The sequence below is a fragment of the Amborella trichopoda genome, chromosome 4 (assembly GCF_054954075.1).
Source record: "Amborella trichopoda isolate Santa Cruz 75 chromosome 4, AtrichopodaSantaCruz75HAP2 v2.0, whole genome shotgun sequence".
NCBI lineage: Eukaryota > Viridiplantae > Streptophyta > Magnoliopsida > Amborellales > Amborellaceae > Amborella > Amborella trichopoda.
In genome coordinates, this window is record NC_142339.1 from 9,429,869 (window position 1) to 9,451,153 (window position 21,285).

The window sequence follows — 21,285 nt, forward strand, 5'->3', positions numbered from 1 at the left end:
TTACCGGCAATAGAAAATAGGGTTACTATAGCTCTCTTCCTCATGCCTCTCTCTGCTTTCGTATTACAAAGAAATCTCCTTTTTTCCTTAACCCTAAAAAAACCCCGTCGCAATAATATATAGTCCCAAACAAATGGTACAAATTACCAAAATACCCCATGTACGGATACAAAAATTTGTGGCCTCAATTATGGAAGAATACTAAAAATGATAAATATTGATCCCTATTCAGCCAAGCTCAAGCATTTTTACCTTACTTTTCAATGGTATATTCAGTTAAGAAAAACCTTGGACCACCGGAAAGCTCTTTTAGTTCCATATATCATGGGTAAGTGGATGCGTGGCAAAATAAGAAGGGTTGAAATTCAACATGAATACATTCAAGAAAATTTATATACGGAACCAATTAACGATAAGATGAGATAAAATAAACTTAAGTAGGCTGATCATATGCTACACAATCCTAGTACAATACTTGTTAGGATGTGCGAGTTAGTTTTAATAGACAGCTCAAAAATAACATGGGATAGGACTAAGAGGACATTGTTGAAAATAGTAAAAGACTATATAAAGATGTATGGCCTTACAAAGGGTATGGCCCATAATAGATCATAATGGCAAACTAAAATTCACATAGCCAACCACAATTAGTGGGGAAAAAATAGGAAAGAATTTTTCTGGACAAATTCTAGTGAAGTTTGAATACACGAAGTTATAATGTACAGAAGCCATCCTGCAATGCATATAAGGCTTATGTTAGTACATTTCGTACATAGGAATTTCGAGCTTGAGAATGTTTTGAAGATCCTACTTCGTAATCGGAGCAAGATAGCAAATTGTTATCATGATATACAAATGCGTGCAGGCAATTGTCTGATTGTCGAGATTCCATTATATCACACAGCCAGATTCTTTCACCAAATACAAAATTCAAGTATGTATATTTTTTTATTCACCAAATAAAAAATTAAAGTATGTATATATTTTTAACCAATTCCTGTAAAGCAGTTGGAATCATAGTACAAACCACCAAATGCGATAGAAAACCCAAAAGATTAAGAAGCCAATTAACAATATAACCAACTTAAACTTGGAAGTGGAAGTGGAAGTGGAAGCCCTTGGCAAGCTCAAAAAAAGCCAAATGTTCCACAAGCACTTTACAATACAAACATGGAAAACAAGCACGTATAGTGATACAAGCATGCCACATTCGATCGCAAGTACATATACATCATAACAGACGAGTATACATATAACTATCTTCCTCCAGAGAGCTGTACGGCATCCTGATTATATACTGAATCTTCAGCCCAATCAAATCTACTGTGTAATCTCTCGTACTCCTGCCTTCGAACTACTTCAACTTGCTGCCACTCCTCCCATCTTTGGGCCAAGCCCTCCCCTTCAAGCATGCGTACAACTTCTGCCATCTTTGGCCGTTCCTCTGGAGAAGATTGGGTGCAGAGCAGGGCAACCTGGATCATCGTCTCCACTTCACGGCTGTCATAGTTCTGCTTCAGGTTGCGATCAACAATGGCATCCAGCCGCTTTTCTCTCTCCAACTTTTTCACCTTCTCAGACACAAGAGAGCTAGTCAAGTTTTCCTAATTAGGGATGATAAATATCATGAGGTTTGAAATGATCAACACAATATTTATCTCTAACTGCTGCAGCCAAGGCATCCATAAGGAAACAAAAGATGAGTTGTCAGCACCAAAGTTAGCAAATCGCCGTTTAGTCAGCGATTTTTTAAAAAAATCGGTGTTTTTATGTAAACAGTTTTAAACAACGATTCTTTGCAAAGGTCGGGAAAAAGTCACGTAGTTTTCATAAAACGTTTAAAACGCGCTTTTTTCACAATACGATTTAAATCAGGCCAAAAAATCGCATCTTTTTTTACCTATATTTTTTTTTTTGAGAAATATTTTTTTTTTCCTGTTTTGTGTATTGCAGCCATTGCTACTTTCATGCTTTTGAAAAAAAATATATTATTTCAAAAAATAAAACCTTAAAATAGAAATTTTTATCCCCACTATGTTCTTCAAAGCCACAGTTGCAGATTGAAGGAATGAATTTTTTTCCCTTGTTTTTTAAAACTTAAACAAATAGATGGAGATTTCAGTGTTATTATAGAAAATCATTGTGTAAATGAAATACTGTTTATAGCAAATCATTTTGTAAAGTAAATCATTGTGTAAAAAAAATCATATACATGCAGATTTCTTTGATTATTTGTGATAATTGTTTTTATGAAAATACTATTTATGGCACAAATTAGAGCTCAAAACATAGTCTTTTACTGATGAATGAGAAGCCGAGAGTGTGACTACAGGAGCAAGTAATCAATATTTTGCTTTTGATTATGTGATAACAAAGATAAACAGTATAGTGTAAATTGTAAATTTACAGGAGCAAGCAATTGTACATATAGGATTAGTTCCCCAAACCTAATCCTTCAGCTCTGCTTGATGTTTCCCCAAGAAAATGGAAAACCCTCATCCTTTTCTCTCTCTAAAAATCAGTTAAGGCCTCTTGACAAATCAGGCTTTCTCTCAAACAACATCCCAAACATGCCAAATCAGAGAGAAAAGCCCCTTTAAAACTATCCCAAATCACCATCCCATCTTCCTTTTCTCTTTCTAAAAATCAGTTAGGGCCTCTTCCATTAGGGTTTGTGAAGTCCATAACCTCTTCCTTCTTCCTTCTTCACTCTCTATAAACCCTGGCTATGAGCCCAACCCTATTTTCTTCTCTTCCTTCGTCCTCCTCTCTCTAAACCATAACCTTCTTGTCTCTCTCTTCCTTCTTCCTCCTCTCTCTAAGCCGTAAACACAGAGATATGAAACCCAAATTTCTACGAGCCTCTTTCAATTAAAGAAATTCATAAAACTTTAACCATAGTTATGGAGTGACCATAGTCACCATACAATAATAAAATCCTTGTAATGAGAAAACAAAAATCGTGGATTTTTTTTGTACCTGCCAAGTAGGTGTGAAGTTTAAGTATCTAATGAATAAATTCATATAGTATATTTGTCACCATACTATAGTTAAAGTATTTAATTAATAAATTTATATAGTATATTTGTTTTTGGTATGTAATAAGTAGGTGTGATGTTTCTTAAAGTATTTAATAGGTAGTTAATTATGTATTTAATATTAGATGATTGCATGAGAGTCACGAGGCATCTAAATTAATTGACTTAAGTATATTAGTCTGGTGAAGTTTTTATAGATGAATTAGTTATTGATGGCTTTGACATAATTTTTATTTTTTAGAATTTCAAAATTTATAATATTATAAATTTATCCCATTTTTTGACTCCGATTGTTTGAGCCGAATCTGATATATTAACGATATCTTTTTATGAAGTATTTTTACCGATCCGTAGTTTTTACCCCATGTTTTCATCCGACTTTTTAAAATAAAAACGATTTGTTTCCGATTTTATAGTGAGCCGATTTATTGATAGTCCCCGACTTGCTAACTATGGTCACCACATGTAAGCGATGAAATGTATTCAATGTAAACAAATTAACTTTGGCATTAAGTTAAGGTCACAAAAGTCTCTTTTTTATCAATCTCACTCGAGCACAAGGTATAGGCAAAAAATCATCCTATTTGCTCATTGAATGTATCAACAGTAATAGATTACATGTACCAACATGAAATAGGGTAAGAATAGTCACAAAAATAGCAATATAAAAATAGTGAAATAAAAATAAGAAATATAAGGAAGCCTTTTATTTAAGTGTTCAAATATAAGAAAGTGTCTAACCCCTACATTATCCCATCATCTTTCAATCAGCACTCAGCCATATCAATATTCCAGAAGCATGAATATAGGCTGAAATCTGTCTATAATTCAAAAGAAAACACATCAAGTCCAGCAACTTACATGATCAAGCAGTAAGACATCATCTTCTTCCTCAAGGCGTGAAAAGTCAATTGCACGTTGTCCTGTAACAAGTTCCAGAAGCATGATCCCATAACCAAAAACATCAGTCTTCTCTGATGACTTTCCAGTGGATAAATATTCAGGTGCTATATGACCCATGGTTCCTCGAACTTGTGTTGTCACATTTGTTTTCCTAACATCCACCAATTTCGCAAGGCCAAAGTCCCCAACAACTGCTTCAAAATCTTCATCAAGTAAAACATTAGCAGCTTTCACATCACGATGAATGATCTTGGGGTTGCAATGTTCGTGTAGGTACTCAAGCCCACGAGCTGTGCCTAAAGCAACTTGCTTTCTTGATTGCCAATCCAACACCTTCTCTCCAGGTTTAATATCTGCAATACCATCAGTAATGCAACCATAGAGTGAGACCTAAGGCAATCACTGCTGACAAAAGAAAGAGGACCATAGATATGCAATAACAGAGGCAAAAACTCAGGTATTAGAAAAAGAACTTTAATCGTGACTCCTAAAATCTTATAACGAATTTAGTTCAAAGGAAAAACCACATCCAGTCTTTAAGAAGACTCGCATTGGGAGATGTCCGAGTGTATTTCGCAAATGAGATCAACATTAAACAAGAACTGTCCGCATAAAAAATTGCATATTGAGAAGACAAAATGATAAACTACTTAAACCACAATGAACAAGAGAATAGAGTACAACTGATTAAATAAGATAAGTGGGACTTTTCCTTCATAACCAACAAAAGTTTCCCTTTTAGGATATTGGTAGGACACAAGAAGGTTGTTATGCTGAAGAGGCTACATTCATAACAAATTTCAAAATTTATAGGAAATGCCACCAAACATACCATGTGCCTCAGAAAATTAAAAACTACCACACTATTCTACATTCTGTATCAGTCATAGACAGCAGATCCAGAAGGATGCAGTAGCCAATGACACCATGTTGAGATTTGCAATACAAACCTAAGTTCATGATAAACAATATTTACATGTGCAATCAAACTTGCTTTCTGAATTTGAAAACCATAGTTTTTTTCTGTTAGTTATTTTGAATTCCATAAATTTTGGCATGTTTCCTAAATTTTGTCATGCCATACTAGGGGTCATGGACTCAGGTTTTAATTTTGTAGCTATAGAATTTTGATCTCATAAGTCATAAACTGTTCATAACAAAGACATCAAAATGAGTGACTGACGTACTCTTGGAATCTAAAGAGTTCATTACAATTTTCCAAATTGCATGAGGAAACAACGGAATGGAATTGAAGTGACTTAGTTATACAATCAGACACATGCATCATGATCAAGGCAATGATCTCTCAGGAAAGTTAAAACCAGAGTTAAAAAATGTGAAGCATAGATCTCGAACATTATCATCTGAATGGTGACAGTTGACAATGCACAAGAATAGGCTAATGGTTTTATCATAAAGTATATATTTTGTCCTCATCAAAGAAACAAAACCTCGTAGACGATAGGCAACACTTAGGTTTTGCATGAAGGGATAAACAAGCAGCCGTTCAGATGGCGTTGTACAGAATCCTATCAATCTCAGAATATTGCGATGATCCGCCACACTGATCATCTCAACTTCTCGAAGAAATGCTGCCTCTCCACCTGGACTCTGATAATCTGTGAGGCGCTTCACTGCAATTTTTGTGTTATCTGGAAGCACTCCCTTGTACACCTTACCGAAACCTCCCTGTCCAAGTACATTTTTCTCACTGAAGATATCAGTAGCGAGTTGTAACTCACGCCATGCAAATCTTTTTAACTGCCCAAATGCAATCTTACGGTCATCTTCACCTGAGCAATCGACATGGAAACAATGAACATTACAAGAATCAAAGGTCCCTACTACAACATATCACAGACCATGCCAAAATGCTCAGTCTCAGAGTGTCATTGAATACCCAAAAATATCATGGAAAATACTCTCACGTCTCAAAGCAAAGAAGGAACAATACAAGGCATATGCATCTAACTCCCATAACTTAGGAATATCAAAAATGCATTGTCGATGCAAATAGAATTTTATTTATTTTTGGCTGATGCAAGGAAAATATTTTACAGGAGAAAGTCATCATATCTAAAAGCAGAGGGCAAGTGTGTAAAAACAATCATCCCTGGACTTTATATGGATACCCATTACTTGAAAAGCTCTAGCTCTAAAAACTAAACATTATTTCATCATGTTTTTTATCCGTGAATACAGCAATTTTTTTTTCTTGCTAAGTAAAAGGGAGGTATTAAAAAAAACATGCACCCATCATGGGGCTAAAACTCATGATCACAAAGTTAAGAGCCTCAGGCTCTACCAACTGAGCTAGATGTCAATGCAGAAAATTGGAAAGCCAGTATCGCCAATATGACAGATGTGATTGCGATCACCAATATCGCAGTTTCGTTGGAGAGAACTTTCAGAGAGTCACCGTGGAAGAGGCAAAGGTGACCCTCATTATGTTCGATTTGGGCTTCTATATCCCTTTTCTACGTGGAGACGGCCTCACAGTGGAGGGCAAAAGCCAATGCTCAAAGACTTCTGAGCTAGATTCTGAAGGGAGGAGTTCACTTGCTCCACATTAACTTCCAGGAAAATACAACGTCTCAAGAATGAGGTTTCAAATTTCACCTTGCCTTTTTCCAATTAGCCGATTTTGCATGGCTATGGAATACATCAAAGAAGGCTGAAATGGATCTAACATCGATGAACAGGCCCTGCCTCCCGACCCTCCTCTTCCAAAACCCCACTTTATGGGGGACAACTGAGAAATCAATAGTTCTTTATCAGTAAGTAATTTCTTGAGGAAAACATGGTTGTTAAGTCCCGCTTCTGAGATACTTTACTTATGGTTTTTGGAATATATGGTGAGAACAGATATCATTATGGCAGACACTCCATACAAGGCAGGTCTTACTAATGATTTTTGGGATACAAATGGCCAGATAAAAGCATGGCAAATACTCCATGTGACATAGGCCCTAAAACCCTTATATAGGTTTACTCCATGATGAAACTGCATTAAAGGTCGGCCCCAAAACCTTCTAGAGGGTTTGTGAAATAATTGATAAGAATTCAGCCCCTTCAATGGTGGTTAGAGAAAAAAGAAAAATGGCACTAACATTCCAAGGTTTGAACCATAGCCTCCAAAAGAAAAAAAAAGAAAAAAAAAAAAATTCTCCATCAAAATAATTAAAATACAATAAATATGTTGAAGGTAGGCTTCATTTCGGAACGGCATTAGGTTATGAAACCAATGGATTACCAGTACAGCTCGAATGAACATTGAAAGAAGAAAGGAGGTTCCAAACTCTTCCCAAATAGAAAGCGAATCGCAACTTATGAGCGGCATTTTGCATTCCTACGTGGATGTGATTCTGTGTCCCAAAATACCTAGGATTGACCGCCAAAACAATCTCATACATTACGTCCAAAATCAATTCTGGAAGCTCTCAATGCAGCCTTAATTTGATAGGTAATAATGAAGTTTAGGTATTAACGATTTAATCTAAAATTTTCCTAACCTTTTTCTATGTTTCTAATTTCATAAATATGAAACTGTATACTTCTAACTCATGCCTCTACATAATTCTGCATGTCAAATGACTAAATCTCTCAAATCAATTCATTCATACTTTCATTGAGTAAAGGTCTAGTTGTCAAGTTGGAGAGCCATGTGCATTACATAATCAACTGAACATAGACAACTACTACATTGTTTTTCAAGACATGATTGGTTGCCAGCATAATAGACCTTAACATTGAATTGGCATTCAAATGAAAATGCACGGCAACAAATGCACATCCACATTTGATAAAAAGGTTAGCTCCGGAGAGTAAAATAACAGCGACAAGAATGCTAACCTGAAACATCAACAAAAACTTCCCGTTTGTAACCTTTATTCCTACCCTTCCATAAGAGAAACATCACTACTCCAATAACTAGAATCACCAGCACAGCTGAAATAGTTCCAAATAGAGCCCCAAAGTTCAGGTTCTTTGTGTTTCCTGTGAAGCAAAGACAGAAGAGAGTTATTGTGTATCAGAGAATCCAAAACCAAGATGCTTTGAATTGATTGAACAAGCAAGACATGCAAAATGCTTCAAAGAGAAAAATTTAAACTCCATCATGAAGCTCTAGAAAGTACCAGAATCACTAGCACCAGGAGTAACAGATGCACATGCATGCTGCATACCAGGACCACAGTTCAACTTGTTTCCTGTAAAACTGTATAAAAAGTTCAATTAACCAAGTAAGAATCAAAGAACTGTAGAACTAGATACTAATTAGACCTAGGAATTCAAAAAGCTATATTACATGAAAAATTTGGTGCTTAGAATCATCCATAAATATAATCAAAACACTAAAAGATAGGAAAAACATTTATACTTGTATTTGGATAATTGAAACAAAGCCTCTGGTATTTTGCCACTCAAGTCATTAAATGCAAGCTGACTGCCACAAAACCCAAATTGCAGAAATCAACATATGGGTCCAATACATAAGTCTAAAATAATGTAATATGCGTGTCTGATATACTAGAAATTATCTAATGAAATTTTTTTCAATCTTTGGGAGTTCTCATCCAATTCCCTGAGCCAAACAATTTCATAGTTTCAGGAGATTACAGTTCAATCAGCTTCGGAAGATTTGAGATAGACTCAGGAATGCTTCCATTGAAGTTATTTTCACTCAAAATCCTGTTCATATGAAACAGAAACTGTCAAATAGAAAAAATAAAATAGATGAGAGATAATTAAACTATGACTTAGGATTCTTAACAGTATACCACGTACAATATTTGAAGATTAGTGAGGTTCCCAAGAGATGTGGGTATATCTCCACTTAAATAATTATTTCCCAAATCCAAGTGGGTCAGACTTGTCAAGTTCCCAAACTCATCTGGTATATTACCCGTTATATCATTCCCTTGCAAACCACTGCAGTAAAGAGTAGAGACAAAGTCAATGAATAAAGCACTAGTCACATGCATATAGTACAAACATATGTTGAAACGAAGATACCCTTGATTAGCACTAGTATATATCACTCATGGATGATACTTTAGCACTTGCTCTAATAAAACTGAGAAATGAGTATTCAGAGGGTACAATAACATATATTCCAATTCACGGATTTACAGAAATAATAAACATACACTGAAACGATGTACTAGAAGGCTATCTATTTATAAATATCCAAATTAAGGAGACAAGGCTAGCAGCCAAACAAAAAAGAAAGACTAGTGTGAAACCAGAAATACAGTCCAACGTGTATTTTCTTCAGATAAATAATTATTCACATTCGCTCTGAGTAGGTACTAATCTGCTTTGTTCTAATCATTCATATTGATGATATCGTGAAATAGTTTGAAAAGACAAGAGTTGTCTCAATTTCTTATCAAGAGCCTCAAAGATTATAATAACAATATATAATAACTATCAACATAAATTATATTTGACAAAAGACAAACATAGGTACGAAGACCACGGAAGGGCTTATGATACTAGTATCAAAATCACATAATTGCACCTCACCAATTTCTAACATTCTTCCTTTTAAGTGAACTTATTAACAATAAAAAATGAAATATAATGACAATAATTCATAGATTCAACAACAAAAAAGGGATACATAATACTATAAAAAATTACTAAGGTTCTATATTGTGCACATGTTCACCTACTAAGAATGATTTAAAAAGCAAACCCAGAGAAATTGTGTACTGAGGGTGATACATGGCCACAAGATCCAGCATGTCAATGATGCTTGCATGTCAAAATAGGTTCAATAATGTTGGCATGTGCAGGACTGTTAAGAATACATGATTCCAAAGAGGCTGAGGCAAGAGCTCTACACACAGAACATAGGCTTCCTCTCCAATAAAATGCACACGAGGTGAGGCAATGGTACCAGGGAGGGCTGTGGATGTAGTACAAGAAATTTCTAAAAATAGTGCATCAACAGAAAGTGTCATTTTTTACAACCCTAGAGATGCTTACATGATATCCAACCACTTTGCCAAAATAAGGGGTAGCCAAATCAATCTTTATATGAGGGTCTCCATTACTTGATTCAGTTTTGAGGAACATGTGTTCTTGTAACTGTTGTAAAATTCTAAATATGACTAAACTTGTTTCCTGTTCTAAAGCAACCAAATATCGTACAACAAAATGAGGAGCAAGGTTGCACTAGCAACAGACGTCGGCTTTCTAACATGTTGATGTTTAAAGAAGAGAAGAACTACACTAAAAAAGTTGATACAAAGCTAAACTTTTAATTATAAAGAATAAAAACACAATGAAAAATCAATTTCCCCTAGTGTTCCAAAAAGCAGACCGCCTAGCGCCTGGGCGGCCACCTAGGTAGATCTTGGGGCCTAAGCGCATCGCCCAGGCCTAGGCGCCTTAAAAAAGTGGTGGTTCCTAGGCGCCCTCCTAAGCGGCCGTCAAGGTCTAGTGCCCGGCCCAGAGGCGTAAATTGCTTTTGGTAGGGGTATTTTTTGTCCATTTTTTTGATACTAAAGGGCAAAAAATGGGGGTTTTATGTTCATTTGAAACCTAAAACTTATTGGAACCCATTTTAGAGAGAGAAAGCCTCCAAAAAACTACTTTTTTGGTGATTTCTTTAGGATCGAAGGGTTTCTCAAAGTAATGAGAAATTGATCAAAACATCACCCATCGATATTAGATTTAATTTTTGACGTTTTATAAATCTATTGGGGGGTTTTTTAGAAGATTTTGAGTCCTTAAAAGCATCTTTGAGGTGAAAGTTTGGAGATTGAGTAAGTGATTTTTTTTTATTGCTTGTAGAAATTGCATTATTTTGAGATGTCTTCTTCGGGATCTAATAGGAGTGGTAATCCTAGTTGGAAATATGGCTACAACCCAGATCCTAATAATAAAAATTACATCAGATGCAATTTTTGTGAGAAGGATACAAAATGGGGCATAAACCGGTTCAAGGAACATCTTGCCGGCATCAAGGGAGATGTCGCCGCATGTAAAAAGATTCCTGATGATGTTAAATAGGAAATAACCAATTTTTTGAATACGGTAAAAATGAAAAACGATGAAATATTTGCCTCCTTAGTAGAGATTAGGTCTGAGGTTCGGGTCAATTATGATGATGATAATAGTGATGAGGATGGGATTGGGGAGAGATGTCAAGAGATAGAAGTAGAACAATCTATTATTAGGGGAAAGGGAAAGGGAATTGTAATTGTTTCTGGCTCTAGTTTTGGGAGTAAGAAGCCTCGGGTTAGAGGCCCTATGGATAGTTTTTTGCCTCGGCCGGACCCTGAGGTTGCAGGAGAGAAAACAAAGAAGCAAACCACCATTGAAAATAGAATGAAGAAGGACGAGAGAGATAGAGCTGCTTATTATCTTGCTACATGGTTTTATGAGACGAGCATTCCTTTCAATACCGCTCGCTTAAGCAGCTTCTATGCCGCGGTAGAGGCAATTGGCCAATTTTGGCTTGGGATGAAACCTCCAACCCCATATGAGCTTTCAAAGCCTCTTTTGAAAAAGGCGGTGAGTGTCACGAAGGAAGCTGTAGAAGTTAAGAAAGATGCATGGGCTCAGTATGGGGTTTCTATTATGACTGATGCTTGGAGTGATAGGAAGAGAAGAAGTCGGATGGATTTGCTTGTGAATTGTCCTTCAGGGATTTTTTTTGAGGTTCATTGATGCCTCTGATCATATCCATGATGCCCATTACATATTCCAAGTTTTAGAGAAGGGAATCGAGGAGGTTGGGGAGCGTCATGTTGTACAGGTTGTCACAGACAATGCTGCTCCTAATGTTGTTGTAGCTAATTTGTTGCGCATAGCTTATCCTATAATCTTTTGGACACTATGTGCAGCACATTGTATAGACCTCATGCTTGAGGCTCTTGGCAGTTTAACCGAGATATCAGGTGCAGTGAAGAAGGCAAAGTCAGTTACAAATTTCATTTATGGCCACCATCTCACCCTCAGCACAATGCGTAGATTTACAAAAAAGAAAGAGATTGTGGGGCCTGGGGTCACGAGATTTACGACCTGGTACTTATGCCTAGATAACATACATTCGAGGAGAGTGCAGTTGAGGCAGATGTTTACCTCGGATGGCTGGAGAGCATGCAAGTGGTCCAAGGATTAGGTTGGGAAGAAGGTGAGAGACATTATCCTTTTTAAGGCTTTTTGAAGAGGGGTGAAGGGTGCTCTTAAGGTATATTTTCCTCTTGTCAAAGTCCTTCGCATGGTTGATAGAGACAAGCGTTCTATGGGCAATATATATGAGGCTATGGAGAAATGCAAAAGAAAGAGACCCAAAATTTTGATTGATGATGAAAATTGCTACAAGCTTGTTTGGGAGATTATTGATGGTAAGTGGGATAGGCAGCGACATCGGTATTGCATGCAGCTGATTATTATTTGAACCTAGTTTTTTTTTATGTTGACAAGGATATACACACAAATGACAAAATTATGACAGGATTTAATAAGTGTGTAGATGTGCCGGTCCCTGATCTTGACATCCAGGATATTATCTGTGTTGATGAGCTGATAAATTACAAGAGCTCATTAGTCCCTAATCCTGATATCCAAGATATTATATACGTTATTGGGCTAATAAATTACAAGTGCTCATTAAAGTCTTTTGGGAGTCCAATGGCAATGAGGCAAAAGACCAAAATTGATCTAGGTAGTAATAATATTCTTAAGTTTATCAAGTTCAAGTAATCAAGTTTCATTTTTATAATTATCTTATTTATTTATGATTTTATTCTATATTTTTGCAGCCAATTGGTAGAGCCAACATGGGTGTAGTTCTCCAAATTTACAAAAATTGGCCATTCGGATCTTAAACCTAACCACTTCCTCATCCGGTTGTGAGTTTGAAGGGATAAGGCCGTAAGGGTAATTTGTATAATTGTATTAATAATACATGAACCATAGATTTTTAATTAGTTTTATTTGATTTTGTTAGATTCACACAAAAAGAAGGAACAGGCTTGAATCATAAAGGCTCAATGACCTAATCTATGTCAAGTATAATCGATTCTTGAAGGACAAGTTTACTAAGAGAGATTCTTGAAGGACAGATTTACTAAGAGAGATAAGAGAGACCCCATCAGATCAAAAAATATAGACAATGCTATGGAGTGGTTAGTTGATGATGATGAGGTCGAGAGGCATGTAGGATTGACATGAGACATGGTCATGGATGCTTCAGGGACATCAACCGACCCCTCCTAGGGCCACTAGATCTTCTACACAGAGAACGAGGGTGGAAGAGGAAGAGGAAGAAGAAGAGGCAGATTCAGAAGAGACGGATGAAGACGACCAATATGTCGAGGAGGGTGACGACTTCGATGAATATGATGCCAATGCAGCTGACCCTTATTTTTCTGATGATGAATGATGAATGTTGAATAATTATTAAACTTTGAACTTTGATTGAACTATGAATGGTAGATTTTAAATTTTAATTAGATATGGATTATGGACTAATTTATGGTTATGCTTATGGAGCGTGTGCTAATGTGTAGTATACTTTGAATTTTGATGTGCCCTAAATACCTAATTCTTATATTTTAGAGAATATATAACTGTAGAATCCTTTTTGGATTTAACTGGGCCGCCCAGGTTCAAGGCGCCCACCTAGGCGTTGGGCGGCCTGGACCACCAGGCCACCTAGGACCCCGCCTAGCGCTTTTTGAAACACTGATTTCCCCACACATCATGCCCATACCATGGACAAATTCAATTAAGAAAGATCAAAGTTCCATCATGAACTTATACAACATGAATAAAATACTTAAGAACATGGTAGTAAGAACTACGTAAGTATCAAGATTACACATCGTGCCTTTATTTATAACATGATTAATATGCACATGCCATTATCCTGACTAAAGCATCCAAAGAACATAAATTAAGTGAGTTCAACATTGAAATTAGGCATTTAAATGATATTTAGTATCTGTCACAAACTGGGTGTCTATGAAGGAATGATCATCGTTTCGAATCATCTAACCATCCTTCAGTACATACAGAGTATTGAGATACTTCAGAACTCCAAGTCTCGGTGACAGGGTTCCAGATAATCCTTTGGAAGCCAATATTCTGCAAACAAGGGTAAATAATCACATTGTAATGACAGAAGTGAAGAATGAACATAACAAACCCATTGATAGAAGGGCAGCAGCAAAAAGGGCTCCTTACTACTGAGAAAGTAATTGACTTGGGCTTTGACAAGTTATTAAAGTCTAATTAAATAGAAACAGAAGCTCAGAAAGAATGCAATCATCAGCATCAGGAATACAAGAACATGCATATGAAACACAAATGCATAAAACAGCTTACACTTGAACAACATTATTGTTACGATCACAGTCAACAGAGCTCCAAGTGCATGGATTCACCAGATTTGGATTCCAATCTAAAAGCTGATTGCTGCCATTCAACGCATTTTTCAATGCAAAAAGCGCATCTCCTGATACATTTACAGATGACTAAGCAAACATCCCACTGTGCAATTAAGAATATCACAAAAAGATACAAAAGTAACTTGAAGATACATGTGACGATGACAGGTAAGCAATCGAAAAGCAGACCATTTAATAGGCATAAAGATTCACTTTGTTATATTAGATAAAAGGAGAAGCTCGAGTAAACTATAACCAATGAACAAAGGGGTCATTCATTCAGACTATAGATGCACAATTACACTGATATATTATATTTTACAAAATTGTAAAACATGTAACTTCCTTCAACACCCAAGGGTATTTTCCCACACATTCAAGAAAATTTGCTATTATTGCAATCAAATATTAATGGAAAGTCAGACATAATAGTGCTTTTACAATAGAGAAGCACGTGTATAACATTTCGATTTGCAAGTAAAAGCCTTCATGAGAGTGGAAAACCACATTTTAAGCAAAAAATGTCCATGCTTATGCAAGAGAAAAAACTCGGGCAGATCCATCAGCAGAAAGCTATCTAATGTCAAAATGGGATGCAACCCAAAATTTAGGATCCCATTCAAACATAAAAATATCAAAGAAACACAATATGAAAGAAATGTTGTAGAAATACTCAACAGTTATAGAGAACTCATAAGAAACCACAACTCACAAATCCTGTGTGACATCTGATACAAATAAATAAAGTTCTAGAACGCACCTTGATAATCTGAGGCAACTAGAGGCAGCATAGAAACTAAGAACAAAAATGCACAAGCTAACTCCATCTTCGCTGAAAATAAACAAAACATAAATTTTGAAAAGATGCAGAAGACAAGGCTTCTTCCAGACCTCATTTAGTACCCTGAAAAGAAAAAAGACAAGGAAAGGCAATAAACAAAAATAAATTGACATGAGAAACACTACAAAGCACAAGATGACCATGTATTCCAAAATCCTCAAATGTGAATAACACAATCATAAACCAGGGGAAAAAACACACTATGAGATCATAAATTATATATAATCATGAAAATAAACATTCCTAATGCAAAAACTCAGAAACATGCTCTAGAATATAAAGAAAGAATATATAGAATGCAAGTTTAGAAACGAGGAATATTGATGGCCAAGAAATACCTTTAAAAGAGAATTTTTGGTATATTGGATCGACAATCCAAGAAAATGGAGAGATTGAGGAAGATGTCGCACATAGAATTAGAGTTGGATAGGCGAAGTGGAGATGTGCATTCAGAGTTTTATGCGATCGCTGCATAGCAATGAAGTTGAACGGGAAGTTCTATAGGACAGCTGTGGGGCCAACTTTGTTTTATGGGACAGAATGTGGATGGTCAATAAACAACATACTCACACGATGAGTGTAGTTGAGATAAGGATTGAGATAGATGAGTGACAAGACAAGAAATAATAGAATTTGGAATGAATATATTCAAGGGAACTTACGTGTGGCTTCAATAGGTGATGAGATGAGGGAATATAGACTTAAGTGTGTTGGCCATATGCAGCATAAACCTAATACATCACCAGTTAGGAGGAGTGACTTGGTTCAAGTGGAATGCTCTAAAATGGCAAGGGGAGGGCCCAAAAGGACATACGTGGAAGTAGTGAGAAAAGAGACGGCGACTATGGTCTTACTGAGGGTATGACCCTAAATAGAGTAGAATGGCAGAACACGATTCGTGCAGAAACTCAAAGCAAAACTCACCCTCGATGGCCTAGGTTGGGAAGCCAAAATTAATGAAGAATGAAAGGATAAATTGAGAAGGCCCTGCATGGGATAGGAGATGGTTAAGTCATTACCAACCATGCTTCTCAAAAGATCTACCCAAAAGGACCATCAATTTTCATAGTTCACCCAAGGTAATAAATCCTCATTTCTTAAAGAGATTCTTAGAAGAAACTTACAAATGCTAACATCCAATGGATATAAACTTTGGTAGTCTAGTCATTTTTCTACTTCATTAGGTGGAAGTCAAGGTCTCCCAACTTTCTCCTTGGACATTAGACAAGCCTATAAGTTTAAAAAGAAAAAAAATATTGGACAAGCATATTCCTTTTTTTTTCTTCCTTTATTTCTTTTTGAGTTACTTAAATCGTGTAATAATGCTATCTCCTTTTATGGTGCTTTGCCATGCTTTCATTGTACAAGAGCTCATGCAAACCACTTTCCGAAAACATGACATTCACTTCGAAGTCCATTCACGACGATACAAAGTTAAATTTCTTTTCAAGATCTTCAACTCTTACCTCTATGGATTATTTGTGATTTGGACATTTTGCGCTTCAAATCAGAGTTGAAAGCCTGATGGAAAAATCAATGACAGGTTTTTTTTTTTTGGGATACAAAAAAATTGATCACAAGTTTTATTTTCCCTAGTATGTAAGGTGATTTTCTTTCCATCATAAAGTCCTAGAAAGCCTAGGTGCAATCTTTAAGAAAATTGTGACTTCCATATATTAGAAAGTCGAGAATCTTGAAATTTCACAAAGTTGCTTTTTCCTTATTTTGCAAGGTATCTTAGATTGCTAGTTTTGATTCTAGAATAAATGATTTGTGACGGTCTAGTCTAGTCTCTTAGAACTGTAAAAGAACTAGACACCTAATTCAGAAATATAGCATATTGAGAATTTTAGGAAAGTAAGAGAACTAAAGTCCCATGCTAAGTCAAGTGAAGAACGATTCAAATCTCTATAAATATTTATGTAGGCCTATGGCCAATACATCACCAGTTGATAATTAAGTTTTCTTTGGTTTAATGGTATTAATTCTATTTTGAGGTTTCTTGGTGTTGACTCTTTATACAATATAGAGTTTTCATCTTTTCCACCCATTTCTCTTCTTGTCTCTATCAATCCCACTACCCTACCCAAACCCTAAGAAAACATGAACTCGATCATCCCAAGAGCTCTTTCAAAGCCAAGAAGCCCCAACATACCTTACACATATACTTTCCTCATAGTGTTTTCCATCCGAAAACCATGAGGGGTTTTCATCCTCGTATCTTGCTGGACTGTAAATCTCTAGTAACTTTAACCTCCATTAAACCCTTTGAACCTTTTCTCTAACCCATTCAACCATCCCCATGATCCTAAATCCTTCCCTACCTTCATCGACCCCCAAATCACACACTCCTTCATCCATCACGAATTAGAAGTCCCAACCTCAAAATATGAACCTGCTCCAATCGTAATCAAAAGCTAAGCCTTAAGAACATAACCTTGCGGCCCACAATTCAACCCAAAACCCCCTAAACCTAGCCCGAGTTCTAAAGTCCACCTGCCGGTCACACTTGTGAAGGAGTCAAGCCCCTTGGTCCTACATCAAGAATGTCAGTGTGTTATATAATATACCATGAACCTTAACAGCAATTTATTATTTTGAGTACTACTTAATCTTTCTACAGCAAATGTATATGCTATAAGGGTGGTTTTGCCATCACTTAGATATTCCAGTCTACATTATCCATATTTAGATTTATATTTTAAATTTTTCAAGAAAATGAGAATTCATTGCCTACACAAGATTCAAGTCCTAGCATTAGAGCTCAATGGACTAGAGTTTGAAGGCTCAGGGACATGCACTTTCCCTGTGTTCCCTTATAGACATAGTTTTGCAACACCATCACCATATCGAGCATTTCCTTGTCTGTCAAAATATATCATCAGAATTAAGGGAAGAGAAACCCTGAAACTACACATGCACCATTTCTTGTTATAGACTTAGAGAGGGGATCTTAGCCATATTGCGGCAGGCCTTCTCTGGTTCATTCTAATTTATTGAGAAATTCCAGTCTATTAACTCATAACATGATCTTGTTCTTTTCCTCTTTTCCACAACAATAATGTCAAATATTATGTCCAAAAAAAAGAATGTCAAATATTGTGCATATATTGTATACTTTCTAGTTAAACTCCCCCCAGCTAAGGAACAGTTCTATGGGAAAAGAAGATTGTCATAAAGTGATCCTAAAACCAAGATCAGGAGAAGTGCAATGTAGATGTAAGGACATGATATACTAAATTCAAGGCGTCCAATACTAATGGCAGGAGCCCAATAACAAAATTGCGATGGGCCAGCCCCACAAGATGCCTACAAAAATTCTAATGCTCAAAAATTCTAATGCTTACACAATAATCAGCCATAGACACCAAAGAAGAAAATTATAACTTGATAGAAGACAAAATGTTTTTGAGGATTTAATTGATCCAAAGGTTCTACACCTGTCTAAAGCAGACGCCATCGTTTACAATGGTTTTCTTCATATCAGAAGGATGAGATGTTTTCTCTTATCATTCATATCCAAGACTTAGCCAACTGTGAAAATTCATCAAGAAACCAGCCCGATGAAATGGTTTTTTTTTTTTTTTTTTTTGGATAATTCAGTGGGGAAGACAGGCCCCTACCCGTTTTTTTAAATAAATTAGGGAGTTACATTTTGAAGGTGTTAATTGGGGGTGTAAACGGTAGGAATGGATATCACGATGTGGTAACGTGGGGATGCTACCACCACAACCACAGCCCCTTTCCCCCAATGAAATGGGTTGAAATCCAAAAAGTACAGGCATGGACTATAATTATAAAAGTGTAAATGCTTCAAATTTCCAATACAAGATACAATTCAATAGAGCATAACAGATCACGAGAAAGAGAGACTTGCATATAATAAACATTTATCGACACATACGAGCAGCTGATATCATTCCCAACAAGACAACAGTAAAAAAACAAAACTTAGCATCTTGGTTCAAGGATGTACATCACAATTCAACAGAACCAGAGAAACATTAATCTGAAAAGCACAAAGAAGCCAACAAGCCTCACAAATTCTGTTAGAACTACTATAAATTGTGCCTATACGAAGCCACTACATAGGCGAAATTCACCATCTTCCAAATCAATCAGAAAACCCTAATTAATTAGCAGGAAGCCAGAAATGATCACAGAAGCCTCACGAAGAACAGCAGAAAACTGAATCCGAGGGGGGAGAGAGATAAGAAAAAGAGATTTTCTCACTAGAAAGAGAAAGTAATTAAAAATTTAAAATAATGGGAATATTCATGAAAGCACCTGCAAGTGATAGGAAAGCCAGCTCAGTGGAAGGAGTGACAGGGGGCCAATGGAAGGCAGTGGACCCGCGACCCTTCTTCTTCATCTCGCATTATTGAAAGAGGCAGAGAGAGATAAAGAGCGAGAGAACGGTTATCCAGATGGAGTGGTGAGACTGCCATATGAGAAAAATGCATTTAAGAGAGCGTAAACTATATTTCCACGGGAGTATATTGTGCATCTACTCCCTCGTCCAAAACATCTAGCTAGGTTGATTTTCTTGGTTTAAACTTTAAACTTTGCGAACCAAATTAAAAATGGGCATGCTTCCCCTACAACGTAACATTTATATACTTCTTTTATCCCTACAACATAACACTTATGTACTTCTTTTATCCAATCGTTCATTCTAAATGGAGAGTTTAGATTGCCACAATCACAATGTTACGTCTCTATATTATTATTATTTTAATGTGTTTTACATAAATTATTTTAACACCAAATTTTGAACATCCAATCCTCTATTAAACTCATATTTGTAAAAAATATAAAAAAATATTTTCAATAAAATAAAATAACCAAAATACCCATAAAAGATTCAAAGGTTTTTTATTATTATATTTTATCAAAAAATATTTATATTACTTTTTGTAGAATGAAAAAATGACACAAACACCAAATTTCATATTCATACAATTTATATATAAAAAAACTAAATATAAAATATTCTAAGGCATCGGATAGAAGATCAAATGGTGACTAACTCACTTGATCAAAATTAGACAACCGGATGTTAAGGGGAAGCACATATCTTCTATGTTCTAGGGAAGTATAGAAACTCCTAGCTTTAAATATTACTAAATGATTATTTTAAAAAAAAAAATATGAATTTTGAATTTCGCTAGGCTGAATCTAGCTCTTCAAAAACTAAACGGTCTCTATTCAACTTAAAGACACCAGTTTTTTCTACCATGTAGAGAGAGTTTACTTTAGAATCTTTTATGCTGAGATTATTCTATGGGTTGTAAAGGTTACATGCTCAAAATTTAAAATCTAAAGAGTATCCCTAGTATGTAGTTTGCCAAGGAATAAATAGTATACTCCGGCGGGAGTAGAAAATCTAGAGAGAGAAGGAGGGATTTCTAGAGAGAGAAAAACAGGGTCCATTTTAAATGTGACACACAATGGTGGAATCATTTGACAGTATATATGTCTCGGGAGTTCGGCAATGATTTACTGGTGGACCTTCCAAAAGCAAAAGAAGATAACATCGGTATGGAAAAAGAATATTTAACCTATCTCGTATGCTTTTCTTGACTTTAGACATATCTCATTATTGTCACATGCTCTTTTGTACTGAGTGGACTACTCTCTGGTAAATGGTTCTCAGTCAGACCGACTGAGAAAAGACGCTGACGTGTTATTGGACACTCGTGGGGTAAACCGTCTTTTGCCCAAATAGAGAGAGAGGGACACGGCTCTTATGAGTTCTAGGACTCCTACCCCTTTTCCAACACCCATATTTTAGATGGATTTTAGACCTAATGTTTTAGGTAGGTATAATCTCTAATATGGAGAACCAAATATGTAAAAACAAATAAATTTTTAAAAGTAAGAATATAAATTTTTTTTAAAAAAATTAAACCCTTAATTTGGCTTTTTTTTTTTTGAGAGAGACCACAACTCCACATTGATTTTTAAAATGGATGTGGGCAAAATAGTGCATCTTGTAATGCATTTTTTGGACCATTAGTTTTTAAGATTTTCAAGTATATAAATCTGCTTGATGATCCAAGCAAATAGAGAGATTGAGTAAAATATTGTACATATA

General features: G+C 35.9%; 1 protein-coding gene across 25 annotated transcripts; it reads right to left on the reverse strand.

Moving 5' to 3' along the window:
- Positions 1-1,055: 1,055 nt before the first annotated feature.
- LOC18442910 (leucine-rich repeat transmembrane protein kinase family protein) lies at positions 1,056-19,560 on the reverse strand. Of its 25 annotated transcripts, none has more exons than XM_088864838.1 (13): positions 19,476-19,560; positions 16,113-16,175; positions 15,108-15,251; positions 14,286-14,415; positions 13,974-14,045; positions 8,727-8,870; positions 8,559-8,630; positions 8,320-8,385; positions 8,078-8,157; positions 7,794-7,937; positions 5,393-5,734; positions 3,900-4,294; positions 1,056-1,571 (listed from the first exon to the last, which is right to left on the reverse strand). In XM_088864838.1, exons 3-13 carry the CDS (start codon positions 15,241-15,243, stop codon positions 1,257-1,259), a joined length of 1,896 nt encoding a protein of 631 aa, XP_088720964.1. In that variant the 5' UTR covers positions 15,244-15,251; positions 16,113-16,175; positions 19,476-19,560; the 3' UTR covers positions 1,056-1,256. The 25 variants fall into 25 exon arrangements, with proteins under 25 accessions (XP_088720964.1, XP_088720963.1, XP_006853178.2 ...); XM_088864837.1 differs by having other exon boundaries at positions 19,165-19,502; XM_006853116.4 differs by lacking the exon at positions 16,113-16,175 and having other exon boundaries at positions 15,108-15,179.
- Positions 19,561-21,285: the final 1,725 nt, after the last annotated feature.